Source organism: Xenopus tropicalis, chromosome 4, assembly GCF_000004195.4.
Source record: "Xenopus tropicalis strain Nigerian chromosome 4, UCB_Xtro_10.0, whole genome shotgun sequence".
NCBI classification, from domain to species: Eukaryota; Metazoa; Chordata; class Amphibia; order Anura; family Pipidae; genus Xenopus; species Xenopus tropicalis.
Genome location: NC_030680.2, coordinates 118,356,448 through 118,369,251, shown reverse-complemented (window position 1 = coordinate 118,369,251; position 12,804 = coordinate 118,356,448). Strand labels below are relative to the sequence as shown.

Genomic DNA, 12,804 nt, shown 5'->3' with positions numbered 1-12,804 from the left:
TAAAAATCCTGGAATGTGTTGTGTTTTCCTATATTACTTTTTCACACCCATAATCAATTAGACCATTTGCAATCTGGCTTTTTGACCTGAACTACTGAGACTGCTTTGTGTAGTTTCAAAAGATCTTCAGGCTGCCAAAGCCAAAGTTCACTTCTCCATTCCATTACCCTATCATCTGCACTTGATATGGTTGCCAACTTCCTTCTTATCCAATATTGCACTTGGCATGCATAATCAGGCTATAGGCTGGCCCTTTTCGTAGGCTGATGCCACATAGGGCTGATTCTTGGCCTGTGAAAAAACTCAGGCTGAGGATCAGCCCCTCTGCTAGCACAGCCTCCTACCTTGCCTGCACCCAAAACCATTGTGTCGGCCAGGGATATTGGAAAAGTTGAACTCTCCCCTTTCCTCGCTGATATGCACCAAGTGTGCCTGCACCCAGGTTCCGGGTGCAGGCAGGGTAGGATGCTGATGCCAGTGGAGGGGCTAATTCTTGGCCTTGGTCCATTGTTATTCTCCCTGTACTCCCTGTGTTTGGGAAACCTCATACCATCACTGGGATTTAATCATCTGTATGCTATTGCTATCCAAATATTAATTAACCCCTTCATTAACACCTGAAATTGAGACTCAAATCTCTAATTGCCTCCTAGTAATCTCTACCTGGGTGAAGCAATGCTATCTCACATTTAGGGTGAAGACACATGGGGTGATTAAAAAAAAAAAAAGGTGACTTTTAAAAAATCAGGTGCAGGGACTCTGTATAAGTTGCTGTGACTAATCGCTGCGCTGTGTGGATTAGTCCTCACAACTTTTTAAAAATGTGGCATGCTTAATAACACTGTCAATTTAGCATGTTGTCTAGGCATCTTCACTGACAATATTAACCCCACCTTCAAAACCTGACACTTTTTCCCATGCAGTACTTCTAATCCCATACCCTTTTCTCACAAGCAACAGTTAAGACGCTCATGCATACCTAACCTACTGCAGTTTTCTAACCAATCTCCCTAACTCTTATCTCTCTTTACTTCATTCTAGAATCCTCCTCCTCTGAGCATACCCCTACACTGCTGAAATCCATATCATGGCTTCCCATAAATCAAAAAATAACTTACACCTTCTTATGACTTTTAACCCCCTTCATTACTCTGAACTTGAATGGTCTGTCTCAGGGATTCTCAAACTACGGCCCGTGGGCCAGATCCAGCCCCCCAAGGTAATTTACCCAGCCCCCACTGCGTCCTCATCCCTGGCTACTACCTGTGTACAGATGCAGTGGGGAGCAGGGAGTGCGCTGTAGTTTGAGGATGCGGGGGGGGGGGGGGGGGACTACGGTCCAACACACAAACAGTCTGAGGGACCATGAACTGGCCCCATGTTTAAAAAGTTTGAGGACCCCTGGTCTATCTGATAAATTAATTTTGGTAATTTTCTCAAATCCTATATTCAGGTTTTCTGGGGAGGACTTCTCCCACTGCCCAGTGACATGAATAGGAGACACAGGCAATGACTGGCTACTTCATGGATCATGGATCCCATTGGTTGACACATTCTAGTGAATGGGACCAAGCATATGAAAATAAAGAAGGCATGTGTGGTACAGATCAACGTGCCCCCCCATTCTGCTCGTCACATCACACCAGGGGTGTCAGAAATCTAGCTTTGTCAAGAGTGGGAAGCTAAACATCACTGTAATGCACCTTTCTGGGTATAATATTAAAAATGCTGTTTTATTTTGTTAGTGAAAACCAAATAGTAGATATTGTTTAAAATGGAAAAAAATATTTATTTTCTTAAACTTTTATAAAGGTGAACATCCCCTTTTACACAGTAATATGGCTGTCATTGAAATTTCAAATTGCTCTGTTCACTAAATTCCAACGATTCCAAGCAGAGATAATGACTGAGGTTATATATATATATATATTTGTATTTTCTCTATCGTAATTTAATCCACGCCAGGCTGACAGGTTATGCTGGAGCAGCAGGTATGTCGCCCTTGACCCCACTAGACACAACTGTGCTGGAACGTTTAGCTAAATTTACAGAATATTTTTGCTTTACTGCGCAACCATAGCAACGAGAAGCGTGTTCGAATATGTGCCTGATAGTAACATGGAATCCATTTTCATTTCATTCATTGTCTTTGAATTAAGGTATTATGTTCTCATGACTTTCGATTCCATGAGCACCACGCCAATATTTAATGGCTCGGCGTTTCATCAGCAGGAAAATGTACTGTATCCCTTTGTGTCAGGCATTCTCCCAAACAGCCTGAGCAGCGCTCCCTGAGGGGAGGGGCCTCTACGTGGCAGGGGAGGCGGAAGTAGGGCTGTGTGCTGGCAATAGGGAAACATGGCTGGCTGGGCAGGATTCTCCGAAGAGGAGCTTAGGAACCTTAAAACGAAACAAGGTACAGGTAGGGCATTGCACATTACTTAGATCTGCATTGCGCCATCCTCGCTGCGTTATACTTATGTCAGATAGATAGATGTCAATATATAACATGGAAACCCTGCCACACTAGATAGATATGTGTAAATAAATATATAGACACAGCACTCGTACGTCTTTATAACAAGTTGATATTATGGTTAGACTCATATCTAGGAGTCGATTTTGCACTAATAAAGGATAATATCAATTTCTTTTAAAGACCTGTGAGTGCTGTGTCCATTCCATGGTTATAGTTTGTAGTTTGATATCTATATCTGGCACCCAGGCATTTACAAAATGTTTTCAGAGTGTGCCCTTTTTTTACTATGGTGTGTGTGTATATATATATATATATATATATATATATTAGTCTTGTAAAGAATCGGCACTCCCCAATATCGGGGTAACGGCTGGGTGCTGACAAAAATAATGCATCAAACTCAACAGTAGAAAGCACTCACAGCTATAGCGTCAATCAAGTCAGTGATTTATTTCAGCATACCATCTACGAGTTTCGATCACCACAGGATCGTCATCAGGATGATGTGTGTATATATATATATATATATATATATATATATATATATATATATATATATATAGGCAGGGTTCCCATGTTATGTTTTATGTTTACACGCAGCTATATATATATATATATATATATATATATACACAAAGGATGGCACACCACTACATAACATACCTCGGGTGCTCGGTAAAGGGTTCCAATAGTATAAAAAAGACCAGCAACCCCCGGGATTTCTTGTGAAAAATCAAAACATATATTCAAAGTAGCATAAACGGCCAACGTAATGTTTCGGTCCCCACCTGAGAAAGGTCCCGATGAGGGACCGAAACGTTACGTCGGCTGTTTATGCTACTTTGAATATATGTTTTGATTTTTCACAAGAAATCCCAGAGTTGCTGGTCTTTTTTATACTATATATATATATATATAATATATATACAAACACACACACACCTATCTGTCTGTTAGGTGCGTGTGTGTTTGTTCGTTCATGGTTAGGCCCAAACGTAAAAGGATTGCTCTGTAAAATACTCCTCCCAGTACACACAATATTACAAATTTGTAAAAATACATTATTAGCTGTCCAATAAACATGGAGCTGTCTGCTGCAGTGTGCCAGAGTTGCTATGTTTTATGCTTTCTTGATTCAAGCCCTGTTATGAGCCCTGACATTTGGTACTGGATCCCCCTATAGCTTATAACAGCATTAGAGATTTATGACAACATTGCTGTATCAATCATTGTGTAAGGGCAATGTGACACAGGGCTGGTGCCAGGGCAGTGTTTAAATGCCCATAATCACCCATTTAAATAGGTATTTGCTTGGACCCTACCAGATCACTCATGAGTCAGCTGATCATGTGGAAACGTCACTGTATTTTCAAGCGGAAAGTCTTCTGAAGTACGGTTGCCATCTTTTCTGTAAAATGAAATACCGTTCTTCCTATATTCTTAATCTTCTTCCCTATTAAAAACATTAACAGCAAACATCATTTTTACTGGCCAGGCCAATGAAATACCAGTTGAGGTGTAAATAAGAGCATTTTGCTTCCTGCCTCAGAAGCAGAAAAATTCACAGGAGGCCAGTCGCACTGATGCCACTGCCCTTCAAGACTGAGAATAAAATGTTTCATTGAAATCTAACTGATTGTGCTTACAGCAGTATCTAGGAGATCAAACAGGCATTCTCCCCAAATCTCACTGTAAGAATTTGAGGCTGTCCACTCACCACTATTAGGGGCAGCCCCAAAGTTTGGGAACTGTTGATTTAGAAGGCAACTCACACCAAAGAGGTCTCCAAACACAGTCATAACATCACTATTATATAAATCTTGCAAGCTTTTGTTTAGCTTTTTTTCTCCCCAATGACGGTTAAAAGGCATGTTTATTTTTCCTGTCTCTGTGCTTGAGGCTTGACCATGCATAAAGTTGCCGTGTGTGTTACACTTCTCAGACAACTGAAGAATATGAAGGGTATTTACCTTTATTTCACATAAGCAAACAAAATCATACATTATATATATATATATATATACACACCACACATTTTTATTAGAAAACTAATATTTAAAGGAAAAATACATGTCACTTTGAACCACCTTTATAGATACTAAAAATAAATCCACTGTGTTTCACTTGAAGTATTCCTATTCTGCAGTGAAAAAAAATCTCATAACATTCTGTCTGACCCAATGTACTACAACTTTCCCCATCTATAAGGATCCCTTGGCCCTCATAGATATTGTAAATGCTTAAAGGTATAAAAGGCCTTAAAACAATTTAATTAGAGCATGTGAAGGAATTTAGTTCAAGAGTTCCCAGTAACTACTGACATTTTATTAAATAGTAATTATAGTAATTGTGTGCTTATATTATACAGGCATTTTGTTGTTAACATATTAACAGCTATGATAATACCCAATGGGTGGAGAATGATGGAAATAACACTGAATAAGTAAATACTAAACTCACTTCATGCCAAGCTGCTAAACTGTGAAAATAAAACATATACTTAGGTGGAATGTGTTGGATTACACCTATACCAAGCATGCTAGTTATGCATAAATTGTATAAAAGTGTCAGGCTATATGATTATATAGTGAGACAAACACTGGCAAATGCCAATATTACCCCAGTGGTTTATAGTGATTTGAAAGTAACGTTACAGCGATGTTCATGATATGAAACATTTTTAGCTTGTTATACCCATTATTGACATTTCTGGAGTGAGGATTGGCACTGCTAAGGGCGGGACATGTGTATAAAAAAAAATTCACCACATGACAAGAATACACACACACACACACACACATATTAACAGAGTTAATATTTATCAAACTGCAACTGCAGTTTTATAGCTACCATAATAGTTATTCTTAAAACATAACAGTGTCCCTTACATTTGACAATAAGAAATAGCACTCAACTCAAATTATGTTGCTACAAATAATTCTCTTGCATTGTTCTCAGGTTAGTCACATGTACTTGTCAGGCAAGTCTGGGTGGTCTCTTTGGCCAGCTTCTTTTCGGGCTGCTTGAAAACACCCAGTGTGCTGTAAGGTTTAATGTGAAGATACTTTACAGACTGGACTGCACTGGACTCAATGAGTGCACTGGATGCAAGCAAGATGCAGATGGACTACAATGTTATAACTGCACGAGTAAATCTTGCGCAACAATTTAAAAAAAACAAAAAAACAACCCATATCAAAATACAAAACTTACCCAAAAACAAAACATTCACCTATTTGTTGCCCATGTGGTCACTGGGGGCATTTCTCCCAGTAATGCTTGATTTCCTCTAGTGGCAATTAATATAGCCTAAGAGTAATCCAGAAAATGGCTGTTGTACATGTTAGAGGAAAGCTAGAAATTAGCTTTTACAGAAGTTTTCCAACATGTTAATTACTAGAGCATGAAATGTTTTCCAGAGTAAGGAAGTGTTGACTTAAATGTTTGTTTCTTTTCTAGACTTACCACATCACCCTGATCGTCCACGAAGACAACCCACATCAGCCAAACCTACAGCAGCCAAAAGTCGACAGCAGATGCAGAGAAAGTTGGCTTTGCAGGTACAGAGTCAGCTATTGGCAAAGCAGGATGGATCCCTCTGTGTTCCTGCTGAGCAGCAGCTTTCCAGATCATCCATCACCTCATCACCGAATGTAATAACTTGCCCAGCTGAAAAAAAGCAAGTCATACATGATCAACCAGAAATGAGCACATCGGTTAGCCCTGGCATTGACCTCAAGGGAAAGGATTTATTCTCTGAACAAGATGGAGAGCTAAACAAAAAGGATATGGAATTGTTAGTAAGTCTATTTTATAAAGGCATTGTTTCTGATTTTCTAGAAAGTTTTTTCATTACAAAAGCCAGCACATGTCCTTATGATCAGATATTAATATACTATGTATGATATATACACACACACAAAAAATCACATGCTATTAAAGCCTTGTTCAAATTCTTACATAAAATGTACTTGTGCTTTATGTGCACAGTAGGTCATTGGATCTTACAAGTGAAACTTAAAATTGAACGATACTTGGTATATTCAAACCAGTAATCCATCTTGGACAGTCTTACAAATGTCCTGGTATGCAGTTTAGTTTCCTGCAGATGCAATGGGAAAGAATACATACAAAATCTGAAGCTTGCTGAAAGTTCATCTCTAAGCAGGGCATTGATCCTAGACACAAATCCAATAATAAACTGTGGTGGCGCACAAATTAAAAAAAATATCTTTAGTGCAGGCATTGAATAGTATGCAAACAATATGTTTCAGTCTGTTTAAAAAAAACAATTTTCCTTTTCAGTGCTCTGAAATAATAATATTACACAAATATTATCAGTTTGTTGTTCAGTGAACTAACTCATTTTTCAAGACACTCTGAGTATTATGGCATTCAAATATGAAGGATGGCTATGACTTACGACAAGAATAGAAATAGTGTGAGGCCTGATGCGGTCACCGGTCAGAGGAAAAAATTGTCAGCTTAAATCTGCCATCTTTAGGGAATTTTCTGAGCTTGAAAACCGACAGACCTATTAAAACACCTGAGTTGGCCATACGTGTCTGTGTTTAGAAGGAGCAGATTAACTAGTTTTGAATATATTTCTTGACTGGAATCTTATGATCCTATCCTATGAAAAAGTTGATGAGAAAGTGGGAGAACCTGCAGCTCCACTTCACTTACTGCAAATGCAAACTTTATAGGCCTTCAGTTTGAACAGGGTAATGGTATTTTGCCAACACACTGGATGACCAATTGCACAATATCCCTCAGATTGGCCTGGGGCTGATGGGTCAGATAGCTTTAAACCTGGCCAGTGAATAGCTCCCGAATGTAAAGTGAATATATAAAAGGGCTGATTATTTTCTCCAGCATTTATTTCTGTGTTTTTGTTGTATTTGCAAAATGCTGTTGTATTTGTTTCTAATAATTATATTTTTTGCTTCTACCTTGCTTCTCAGTATTTTGCAAGGAGGAGATATAAATTGAATTTGGCAAGAATTTTGGATCTAGTCAGTAAATGGCATCCTTTCCAAAATCCGGTTGCCTAGAGTTAAGTAAACAATGCCTAATTCTGGTGGAAATACGCTGAATGACCAATTTCCCTTCCTAGCATAAAGAGCCAATGACTTCATGTAGCTCTCTGCTATTTTAAGCAGATATTTCCACAAGCCTGGATTGTTTTTCCCTTTTTTGTGAGTTAGAAAAGCCATAGCTAAATTCTTTACCAAATTAAAATAAAATCTCTTGGGAAGCCATTACACTTTTTTAAGTCTAGTTTATACTTCATGAAATAACAGATGCATGAAATTAGCCACACGCTAGTGAAAGAGGGCAAAGAATAGTTTAATGCTTGTGTTGGAGCTTGGAGCCCTGTGGCAAAAGAAACGCACACAGAGAATTAATAATGTCACTTAAAGCTGCAACTGCATGTTGATCGGTGTTTTATTTTGCCACCGGTATTTTTCTTTACATTGCAGAGTCCTTATAAGCGCTACAGGCAGTTTAACCAGTAAGGTAAAGACAAGCTATAGCATCTGGCAGCTCACGTTTTGGGGACAGCAACTGTCATGTCACACCAATTATATATTCCACATGCATTTTATAATTATCCTTCTTGTGCAGATTTCTACATATAATTGTATCCACTGATTTAAGCTTAAAATTCAAAATGGAGGTCATTTGGTTTTTATTTGCCATGTTTACCTGTGATATATATAATCAGATTTTTACTTTGTGTGGCCACATTATTGGGACAACACAGGTACTTTGCCAAACTCGCCAAGTCGCATTCTTTTAGTGTGCTCCTGGTATTATGATTGTTACCCTTTAAATACAATTTATGTACCTTTAATGGGTAAACAATACATAACTCTTTTATATTGCTATATTTGAGTTGGAAAGGGAATCTTCTGGTTTGGTTTTTTTATCACTAGTTTCAGAAGAACAACTCAGAACGTTAGTTGTTATTTCTAACAAATTTGACTTTTATCCATGATCATTTATATTTTTTGTAAATATTTCAACAGGAGAGAGAAATCTCGGTTGGATCAGCTTCAAATGGAGCAACGACTTATGGAAGAGAAGAATAAGCGTAAGAAGGCTTTACTTGCAAAAGCTATTGCTGAAAGGTAAGAGGAGACTTTCTGGCACAGGTGGATAATTTTGATTATTTCATTTTAAGCCTCCACAATAGAATCAGAGATATTAACACAGATATTTATTTTGCCATCTATCAAGGTCCAAAAAAACCCAAGCAGAGGCTGTGAAACTCAATAGGATCCAAAAGCAGCTCCAGGCTTTGGATGATTTAGTATCCACTGACATTGGCATTTTAAGGAACCGTATTGATCAGGCGTGCATGGAATTTTCTCAGGCCAAGTAAGCAATTACTCATTAAATATTTAGATTCATTTTATTGTTAAATATTCATCTAGATGATTATTTGTAAAATATGGTGATTGTTTGTAAATTCTTAATAGTAATTTGTAAGCTGATCTGCCCCATAAGATCCTATAACAACCATTAAAGAAAACAACTCTCACCTCACAGCAAAATGTTTTGTTTTTTTTTAAACCCATTTGGCAGCAAATCAGAACAATCTATTACAGAAAAATTGAGAACATTCAGGAACTTGCTCACAGTTTCTGCAGTCGATTTCTACAAACCCAAACCTCAAGAGTTCATAAATCTGCCCCTAAGTGATATAAATACTTTTTGACTGTATAGTGTATTTCAGTAGAAAAGGACAGTGAGTATTATGTACATAAAAATGTAACACTATGTAAAGGTACTATGATACAATGCAGCTAAATGTAACAATGTTGCTCTTTATTTACATAAAGGAAGCGTTATGATAAAGCTGAAGCAGAATATATTCTGGCCAAGGTGGATCTTCATAAGAAGACTGAACTCAAGGAACAGTTAACAGAGCATCTGTGCACCATAATTCAGCAGAATGAGGCCCGTAAAGCCAAAAAACTAGAGGAGCTTATGCAGCAGTTAGAAGTTGAAGCTGATGAGGAGAAACTTGAACTTGAAATTGAAGTAGAGCAGATGCTGCTGCAGCAGCAAGAGGCAGAAGCAAAAAAGAAACTTGTAGCAACTCCAGAGACAGAGGTGCAATTTGCTTCACCAACAGAAAAGAATAGTGAACCATCAGAAAAAGAAACAAGTGCAGATCAGAATGGTCTGTGCCAATCCTCACCCCATCTTACAGCCGAGTCTTGTGTCGAAGATAATAGCACAGATCAGTCAAGTACTAATTCCTTGTCTGAGAAGCAACCAGTATGACTGAGCCCACATATGTATCTGGACCTTGGTGCTTAAGGAGTGTTGGTTGCGCACATTGTGAATAGCGTCCTGTGCACATCTAAAACATTTGCATATATTTTTACAGCTTGTGAATAGATAATTGTTATTTGTGTTGTATAATCAGGATGTTTGCACAGTGAGGTATTTCATGTTTTCACTTTTGGTGCTGGGATATCAGATTCTACCTATAGTTCAGTTTTAGGGGTGCAGACTTTACATCCCAGAGAAATGAGATTTTACATTTGGGCTTAGTGCAATTAAAGGGGAAGGAAAGGCAAAGTCACTTGGGGGTGCCAAAATGTTAGGCACCCCCAAGTGACTTTAACCGCTTACCTTGTACCCCGGGCTGGTGCCCCTGTTAGGAGAAAATAGCACCAGCCCGGGGTACCTGGAGCGCAGCACTTCCTCCTTCCGCCTTCCACTTCCTAAACTGCCGGTGGCCGGGCATGCACAGTAGAGCGAAAAAGCCAACTTAAATGTTTAAGTTCGGCTTTTCACTCTACTGCGCGCGCAGCGAAGCCGGAAGGAGGAAGCGCCGGCAGCTACCCCGGGCTGGTGCTGTTTTCTCCTGACAGCGGCACCAGCCCGGGGTAAAAGGTAGGCGGTTAAAGTCACTTGGGGGTGCCTAACATTTTGGCACCCCCAAGTGACTTTACCTTTCTTTTTCCTTTAAGGCACAGATACAGTACATTGCATTATTTATTCTCCCTTTGGCTCCCATTGCACAGAGCTGCTATGTTTGGCTCTATGTTGTGTGATATCTTGTCCCTGTGAGGGACAGTGCCGAACTAAGACACAGAAATGGTGATTTATAAATATGAAGGCTTATAGGCAAATTTATTAAAATTAGGATTCGTGCAATTTTAGAGGGTTTTTTTTTTTAACCTTAACAGCTTACATTCTTAAAAGGCACAAATGGTTCCTTATTTATTAAAAAAGCAACAACAACAAAAATGCAGACGCCGAAGTGCGTAATAAAAAAACACGAATACCTCGAATCGTGACCTTTATATCACTTTCATAGCATGAATTGCTCCCCAGAAAAAATTAAATACCTCACACAACCTTTCATAAATCATGACATAACATGTTTCATTGATTTTTGAGTATTAAACTGTCTTCATACATTCAAAACAACTATTTTCTAGCTGTTCAAACTGGAAGTTGTGATACAGTTTGGCTCAGACTTTTCAGACAATTCAGCTTTCAAGACTGTGTACTTGGCATGGAAATCTCATATCACCTTCTTGTATATTTTTGCTACTTTGTTGTTTCTTCCTCCTGTATTTTTTATTCTCTTTTATAATGATGTTTTTTTTAACTTTTAAAGCCCTTACAATAGGCGAGTTATTCATAATATCTGTACAATAATACCATAACACTAAAATGTTCTTTTGTTTGTAAAGCAACAGGATCTCTTCAGTAATTCCCACTTAAACCTGACACTTCTCTCATCTGAACTTTTTTTTTTTTTTTTTTTTTTTATCTCTGGTGGGTTGTTATAGTAAGGAGATTAACATTTCATTTCTTGGGTACAAATGTGATGTATTATTTATAATACACATATGCTCTGTTTAGCTTAGCAGTTCACCTGCCTGGTTATGATATTAGTTTTCCTACAACCTAGTTCCTTAGTCATTAAAGAAATGCCTACAGCTGGCAGTTCTGTGCATCACTTGGCTTTTTGCACACACACAAAAAAGAAACAAATGTACCTATATGGTAATGATAATATTGTCTGTAATGCTTACTTCCATCTTCAAAGGGGTTGTTCTCCTTCAAATTAACTTTTAGTATGACATAGACAGTGATATTCTGAGATAATTTGCAAATGGTTTTCATTTTTTGTTACTTGGTGTTTTGTTCAGTAGCTCTCCAGTTTGGAAATTCAGCAGCTATCTGGTTGCTATGGTCCTGTTTACCGTAGCAAAAAGGCAGTGATTTGAATAAGAGACAGGAATATTAATTGGAGGAAAAGGACTGAATAGAAAGATTAGGAAAATGAAAAGTAACAATAATAAAACTGGGAATTCGCAGAGCAATCGTTTTCTAGCTGCATGGGTCCTATATTTGAAAGCTGGAAAATGTAGAAGAGGAAGGCAAATAATTAAAGAACTATAAAAATAAATAAATAGTGAAGACTAATTGCAAAGTTTCTAGGAATATGACATTCTATAACATACTAACATAAAGGGGAACCCCCACTTTATTATGTCTCACTCATGCAAGTGACAGAAAAAGTTAAGGTTCATTTATGCATTTCCCGTCAAATTTAAAATGTCCCTTCATGTAGCGACATACAAAGAATTTATGATAAAGGTTTATTTAATATTTTGTGTAATTTACTTTGTAAAATTGTGGTGGGTTCTTATAAAGAGAGTTAAAAAAAACTTTAACTGAGACCTGGTTTTAATGACCGACTGTAACAAGTCTTACAATCTTGTGTTTCTTCTACTGTTATATACATTACATATTTATATACTGTATATAGAGGGCGAAACAATCATTAAAATTATTTTTAATTGCACTGCATGCTTGTTATGTGTGGGAACTGAACACTTTCTATGTGCTGTAAATCAACACGAATCATGTATTGCTGTTTATAAATACTATATGAGCAGATAACTCTGGCATGGCCAGCATTTGTTCCTCAGACTGCCAAGGGATACTGGAAGTCGCAGTACAACAGTGACGAATTGGCTGCTTGTGGGACACTGTTGCACAGTCGGCGCAGATGTGTCTTGGTTAAAAAGTAAATATGTGGCAAATGCGAACCTTATACTATATCTAAAAAACGGGTATGCTGAAATATAAAGGTTGGCTTTTGTTACTTAAAGAAAATGAAGGTTGTGGTCCAACAGTACTGACATATTAATTATCGCACAAGCTCCTAAATTGTTCATAGTACTGACTCCACTGGGACTCTGGTTAAGGTTTTTGCATAGCTCAGAAATTAATATGTATATAATGCAAAATAAAGCAGTCTCAAACAGCTGGTTTAACTCTGC

The 12,804-nt window shown here is 37.9% G+C and overlaps 1 protein-coding gene across 2 annotated transcripts; it reads left to right on the top strand.

The window, feature by feature from the left end:
- Window positions 1–2,311: 2,311 nt before the first annotated feature.
- gorab (golgin, RAB6-interacting) lies at window positions 2,312–9,936 on the top strand. 2 transcript variants are annotated; one of them, XM_004913781.4, is made up of 5 exons: window positions 2,312–2,416; window positions 5,939–6,275; window positions 8,512–8,613; window positions 8,723–8,863; window positions 9,328–9,936. In XM_004913781.4, exons 1-5 carry the CDS (start codon window positions 2,359–2,361, stop codon window positions 9,773–9,775), a joined length of 1,086 nt encoding a protein of 361 aa, XP_004913838.1. In that variant the 5' UTR covers window positions 2,312–2,358; the 3' UTR covers window positions 9,776–9,936. The 2 variants fall into 2 exon arrangements, with proteins under 2 accessions (XP_004913838.1, XP_002933832.1); XM_002933786.5 differs by having other exon boundaries at window positions 2,314–2,422.
- The last annotated feature ends 2,868 nt before the right edge of the window (window positions 9,937–12,804 follow it).

Excerpts from the sequence above, each read along its gene's own strand:
- gorab (XM_002933786.5), top strand. The coding sequence starts at position 2,359 with ATGGCTGGCTGGGCAGGATTCTCCGAAGAGGAGCTTAGGAACCTTAAA. Across the intron at positions 6,276-8,511 it reads AACAAAAAGGATATGGAATT|GAGAGAGAAATCTCGGTTGG; the intron begins GTTAGTAAGTCT and ends ATATTTCAACAG. Across the intron at positions 8,864-9,327 it reads ATGGAATTTTCTCAGGCCAA|GAAGCGTTATGATAAAGCTG; the intron begins GTAAGCAATTAC and ends ATTTACATAAAG.